A 6,427-nucleotide genomic window follows, 5' to 3' on the forward strand; every position below is an offset into this window, starting at 1 on the left:
GAACATTAGGAGTCTTAAAAGTTTCCACTATCAATGTTGAAGATGATGCATGATAAGTATGGTAAAAGTTGACAGTAAAAGGTGAAATCCTTTGACAAACATAAACTAGACATCGGTGGTTGGTTGAGGTATGAAAAACTAGGTTATTTTCAAAGCATCAATCTCTTAGAACGAGAATACTTAAGGTAATTCCCTCTTCTTTTTTTGCTCGATAGTGAAAACTCTAATACATCCCCATATGTTTCAACATTATCTCTTTTATGATTTTTTTTTCAAAATTAGCACAATTAATTAAAAATATTGGTAGAATAACACAATTGAATTTTTTGATAAAATAGCAATGTTTATGTGTCGCAAGTGGAAAACATGACTTTTATAACTCGTCGCTATTTAAAATAACATCATTTAAAAAAAATATTAAATGGGCATTAAAGATGAGAGAAAATAAAGAAATAAAAGATCTTGAAGACACACCAAAGTTTTGATTATGATGTCATTGTACCGTTAGAAAGATCTCAAAGAGACGGATATAATGATACCAAACAAGTTTATCAACGATTACCCGAGTGAGTTACATTTGTTGCCAAAAACAAATGGGTCACCCTCCATATTTGGAGGGCAAGTGTGTCCACCTTGGATCACTATTGATTACTCTCATTTAAATTTTTTTGATACTATTAGTGGTGTTATAATTAGAGTTTCGATGTCTTTTTTTTTTATTTAATATGTTTTTTAAGAAAATCATTATTCCAAGTGGCAACAAGCTATAAAAGTTGCATTTCTGGTTATTTTGCCAATTTTTTTTTTTTGAATGTGCTAAAAATAAAAAATAGCCCTCTTTTACATGGAAAATCGCAGTGGAGATTCCGCTGGCAATCGTCAGTGAATTCTAAGAATTCCCTAGTGGTCAACTTACTGAGATAATTTTACAAGCCCAACAACAAGCCCATGCTTTACTTTTTTGCTTAAGGGTGTTCTGACAATGATACTGAATGCCTTCTGCTTCTTGAAGGAGTAGATTTTGTCTCCTCTGCAGTGGCAGAACCCGATGTATCGGAACTGCTAATCTCACCATTTCGCTCTTTGTTTGACCACAGCTTCGAAAAGATCTTTGACATGACTAAACCTTTCAGTTTACCAGCTGCAACTTTTTCAGCATCATTTTTGGCGCCATCATTCAGATTTCTATCGCTGCCACTGCCCCCTAGCCTTAGAGTGGCAAGTTCTCCTTTCAAAGCCTTGACATCTTCAGCTGTTGGCACAGCATCCCAGTCCTCTTCTGTATTGGTTGTCGATCTTGAGCTCCCATGAGACCCACCCGGGAGTAAGGCCCTAATAGACCCAGGTAGTTCTTGAGTGCTGTTGTCTACAGATAATGTTGCTTGCCTAATCTGCTCAAAGAAGAGAACCTGTACAACAACTCGCAAGGGTAACCGCTCATTTTGCACAGCATGCATGCACGCGTCTGCTGACAACTTCCTGCAATCCATCAACCTACATATTGTCTTTCTCTCACTCTTGCTGATCCCAGGGTGTTCCTGCACCAACAATAACAATCAGTCTTAGCACTTATAAACCAACATTAAAAATCCAGAGATCATGTGTAAGTGGTGATCTCGCATCTACCTAGGCATTCACACACATAATGACAAAACTGCTTATGTGCATATCTCAACATATATATATTGAAGTGAGGAAATGATCAATAAGTGATGCTTGTATAAAAAATGAAATTTTAGGAACTTACCTTAAGATACATATCGATGGCGCGGTACAATCCATCATGTGATGCTCTTCCAAAGCTTGATACCGTGTTAGCAAGATTGACAAACTTTGAGAGAGATAAATTGGGATCTCGGGCAATTTCGGCAAGATAACCCTCGACCAGCTTTGCCACGAGCACTTTGGAAGCATCTGATGCAAACCTGGGGCTTCTATTCTCCTGGAAGTCACTGTCTACAAGAAGAGCATTCTTAGCATTCTGTTCATGAGCCACAAACATCTCTACTAGGCCTTGCACAATATCAACATTATACATTGTTGTTTCCCTTGTTGAAGATTGAATCAAAAGATCAGCCACTGTAACCTCATCGAGCTGTTGACTTATTCTTCTCATCAATTCATTCCTTTCCGTTTCTTCACATTCTAACAATATTGCTGCTCTTAACAACCTAAGCATGAAACCACAGGGAACACTGCCTTTCTCTGTGGGCAGCAGCCGGACAATGGTCTCAGCTAATGACCTGTATTTTGTAATATCGCCACTCTGCACAATTCCCTTGCTAAAACCTGGCAGTCTTCTCAAGGCATATGCAATCAGGGCTTCTCCAATTAAATCACTGGAGACTCTTCCTTTTGTTTTTATTGTTGTAATTACCCTTTTGTATAAATCGATTTGAAGTTCACAAAGATCTTCTACCCACCAATCTTTAGGAACTACTTGGGGTCTTCTTACACCATTCCACAGAGGATCTTTCCCGTTCTCAGATGGGAGCTTTTTCCTGTTATAGGTGTATGTCCACTCCACCTTGGTAGTATCCATGCAAACCTTTGTAGCTATGGAATCAAGACAATGGCTAACCAACTTTAATTCTTCAGCCCATGGAAGAAGAGATTTTGTGGTTTGAAGGATGATAATAGAATCTTTCCAGCTGCGAAAGATGCTGGAATTTAGGAAGATATCAATCTTGTAGACAAGGTTTCCTTTCTCAACACTTTCATACATCTCAAGGTACTCTGCTGCACACCGAGCTGCAACCACATTGTATGCATTGAGAGTGACAGTCATACCATAACAGAACTTTGCACATATCTCAAAAGCAGCAGGTCCACCAGGAATCTCCTGGATAAGAATTTCATCACCATCATCACTTGTGCTCGCAACCAGCTTCTGCAGATGTTCACTCTTGGATAGCAGTGGAAACTAGAGAAACATGAAAGGAAATCCCATAAACCCTGGCAGTCAGTACCAGAACAATCTACCAAGCAAGATCTATGATTTTGAAATTGAATCATTATCATTAACTCGTTTTTTCATAGTTCAATGTACGACTATTATTCCTTAAAATCGTCCAATAATTCATACCTTGTGCAGATAGAATTTCACACCCCCAATATTAATCACTATGTCCGTTGCCAACTCAGTTGCAACATACCTGAAAAACAGAAGTTTCTCTCATCATGTTGCAAACAAATTTGTATAACTCATATAGAACAATGCTAGAGCTAGTGATGAATCAGAGAACCATGGATATAAACGTCTTCTTAGTTTTAAATATGAAAAAGCAAGAACGAGCTTTTGCAGAAAGGGAATGGATTAATTCTGGATTATCAGGTTGAGTTCAAATGGAATATTAGAGAAACCTCTTGTAAAAAAGATATTTCAGTGTTATATCATTTGAGTAAAGAAATAAACTACTGTTAACACAATAACTTGAGGTTTTGAAGAGGGCTTTAATATTTGATAAGTCATGCCTTCTCAACTTTTGAAGGAATAGCAGACACTGTATTTTATTGCAGTACAGGGAGAATCTAGTGTCTTAAGAGCTGAAGGGACACAACAGAGAGAGTGGAACCCACGACAGAAGGATTTTGGCTCATACAAGAACAACTTATTTGCCAAATAGCACCTAACATTCAAAGAAGAATGGGCACCACACCATTGCCAAAACATGCTTTCTTGATAGTAAAATGTGAAAAACGTTATGGAAAACAATACTTCAAGTCAGCTTAGTTGAAACTATTGAATTTCAATGAATAAGACGCCCTTTAGTACCTGGCACAGATGTTATCTAAGTAGTATTTTATGGAAGTCTTTTCCTACTCGGCTCGATTTGTTATGTTCAATGAGAAACCGATGCATGCATGCTCTCACTTAAAAGGTTTAGTCTTTTTGTTTTTGTGGCGCTGTATGTATTTTATCCCAATTTTATCCTACTCCTTGTTGAAAACTTGCTTAATAAAAAACTAGAACTTACAATTTTTTTAAAACGCAATTGGAGAAGCTATTGCAATGTCAAACTCGCACTTAGAACATGTTTAAAATTGAAGTAATAGTTGCTTTTCAAAGTTGAAAGTCTAAAGACCTCATATATCTTCAGAAGCATATCACTAGAAATAGACAACCTTTATCTAAAACCATAGTTGACAGCACCACATTGAAATGATCTCTCCATCAACTTAGAAGCCGAGTTTGTTCCACATCAGTTGATATTGACAAGACTTATTTTTAAAAAAATGTCCTCGAAATACATAATAACTAAGCATCCACCAACAAAATTTTAAAAGCAGTGAAACAAGTACTCTTCCATAGAATCAATACCCTTCAAATATGAAAAAGAAACTGAACTGGGAAAGAGCAACTGAACTTGGAAAAATTAAAATCCTGATAACAGAGCTAAGATAGAAGTTAATTGCTCAAAAAACAACATAATTTTTTTTTTAATGGTCTTCAGCGGAGGTAAATTGATTAAAGCTAATGTAAATTAGCATCTAGTTTAAAGTGGGATATCAAGACTTACCTGATGTTGTCCTCATCGGCCTGAAACGAATCAGGCTTGGATCCAAGTTTCATAAATTTCATATTTGCCTAACAAAGATAAGTCCCTCAGCTTCACCTTCAAAAATTCAAATTCCCAAACTCCACGAAATCCAAAACTTTGCAAGCTAAAATCGCCAGGAAGACTAAGAAAACAAATAAAATGTTTTGACGAGCTTCGTAGTATGAACGGATCTTGCCCACAGAACGAGGTCGAGGAGGGAAAGAGAGTAAATGGGGATAGTGTGGTTTTGTAATAAAGTGAAATGGTTGCTAACGAAAATGGTAACAGAGTCCAAGGACACCGGACAGAGAAGGTTAATCAAGGAGACATGGCCTCTAAACTCTCTCAAACATGATAAATAAAAGAAGAGACACTCCCACTTGCTCAAAATTGACACCACCGTCCTAAGTCTTATTTCATTAATTTATCATCTCTCTCTCTCTTTCTGCTTGCTTTTTTTTTTTTAATGTACACGCACACACACACCTAGTATATAATCAATAGATCACCCACAGAAACACTAGAAAAAGAGACACCTTTCAATTTCGGGACCCAAACCCAAAAATCCACATTCTTCTACAAATCTGAATCCCCTACCGTCACCTTTCAATTTAAGCTACACAACACCTGCAACGAGAAGACAGCATATCTTGGTATTAGTTCAGGGAGCCACCAAAACAGTGGACAAAAGGCATCAATTTTGAGGGGAATTGGATTATACAAGAGAGAGAGCATCACTACCAACAAAGTTGTTTCAAAGTGGAGGTGAATACGTAAGAGTTTTCAGAATCAAGTCAAGAAAGTGACACAGAATCTGTGTTCATAATTTAACACCAAAATAAATAAATACCAATCAAACCTCATGAATTACCACAACAAGTCATAAATTCGGGTTCAAGAATTCGAAAACTTCCCAACATAAGGAATGGTATCACGTAATTTAAATATAAACAAAAACTGTTTCAATTACAGTAGAATTTTTATGGAAACCAGCTTCAATTAATGCTCATAAAAGGATAAACAAGCAGGAAAACGTAAAAAGGAAGAAGCAAACCAAGAAATTTGTAAGAACTTAATATAAAAAAATAACAAACAGCAATACTTGATTGACAAGATCATCAACACAAAAAAGCAGAATCAAAGCATAAGAGTACGTCGTATTTTCGAGACTTTTACATATTGGGAAATGTCTCTCTAGAGACCAATCTCCCGAAAAAAAACTGTCACAAGCATATATGCACCTTCCGTGTTTCTTATTTATTAGCTTGTGGTCGAGGACCAAAAACAAGAATCAAATATAAGCTTGGTAAAAACAAGTGCTTAAACACACAACATTCAGTGCATGAGAGAGACTGAAAGAAAAGAAAAGGAAATGAAGAAACCCCACATACCACAAAATACACCCAACAAAACCCAAAAAACCTTCCATAAAAAAGATGAGCTGTTCCTCATGTTTGACAGCAACCTCTGCGTGCTTTGCCCACACACTCACATAAAAAGCCAAATCCGAGAATGTTCCCTCTCTCTTACTCGCTTTGAATAAGCACCACCGCCCCCACCATATTTCTTTTCATGTATCTTTTCACTACTCCTATCCTATGTCTTGAAACCTACCTAAGCTAAGCACCCAAATAAAAACAACTCATAATTAAAACCACTTTCTTTCACTTTAAAAGCAAAACAACTTCATTTCTTCGATTTTTTCGAGTGATGCATACATGCACAAACTTTATGGATGGAAATAACAGTAAACGACCATGATGATTCAAATTTAATACAGTGGATTTTGTCTTAAAAAATAAAAACCTCTGGTACATGGAGTTTATAAGTGAGTTATGCCCTTCATTTTAAAACATATCAAATTAATACCATCATAGTCCTCTATT

The 6,427-nt window shown here is 36.6% G+C and overlaps 1 protein-coding gene across 7 annotated transcripts; it reads right to left on the reverse strand.

Moving 5' to 3' along the window:
- Window positions 1-744: 744 nt before the first annotated feature.
- On the reverse strand, window positions 745-6,012 carry LOC133695071 (BTB/POZ domain-containing protein NPY4-like). Of its 7 annotated transcripts, none has more exons than XM_062116852.1 (5): window positions 5,933-6,012; window positions 4,521-5,168; window positions 3,086-3,155; window positions 1,748-2,923; window positions 745-1,538 (listed from the first exon to the last, which is right to left on the reverse strand). In XM_062116852.1, the coding sequence occupies exons 2-5, from the start codon at window positions 4,580-4,582 to the stop codon at window positions 966-968; spliced, it is 1,881 nt and encodes a 626-aa protein (XP_061972836.1). In that variant the 5' UTR covers window positions 4,583-5,168; window positions 5,933-6,012; the 3' UTR covers window positions 745-965. The 7 variants fall into 7 exon arrangements, with proteins under 7 accessions (XP_061972836.1, XP_061972835.1, XP_061972834.1 ...); XM_062116851.1 differs by lacking the exon at window positions 5,933-6,012 and adding an exon at window positions 5,783-5,889; XM_062116850.1 differs by lacking the exon at window positions 5,933-6,012 and adding an exon at window positions 5,718-5,873.
- Between the last annotated feature and the right edge of the window lie 415 nt (window positions 6,013-6,427).

Source organism: Populus nigra, chromosome 5, assembly GCF_951802175.1.
Source record: "Populus nigra chromosome 5, ddPopNigr1.1, whole genome shotgun sequence".
NCBI lineage: Eukaryota > Viridiplantae > Streptophyta > Magnoliopsida > Malpighiales > Salicaceae > Populus > Populus nigra.

Coding starts and splice junctions, on each gene's coding strand:
- LOC133695071 (XM_062116852.1), bottom strand. CDS start 4,582: ATGAAATTTATGAAACTTGGATCCAAGCCTGATTCGTTTCAGGCCGAT. Junction 3,156..4,520: donor GCCGATGAGGACAACATCAG/GTAAGTCTTGAT, acceptor TCTGTTTTTCAG/GTATGTTGCAACTGAGTTGG. Junction 1,539..1,747: donor CCATCGATATGTATCTTAAG/GTAAGTTCCTAA, acceptor TTGTTGGTGCAG/GAACACCCTGGGATCAGCAA.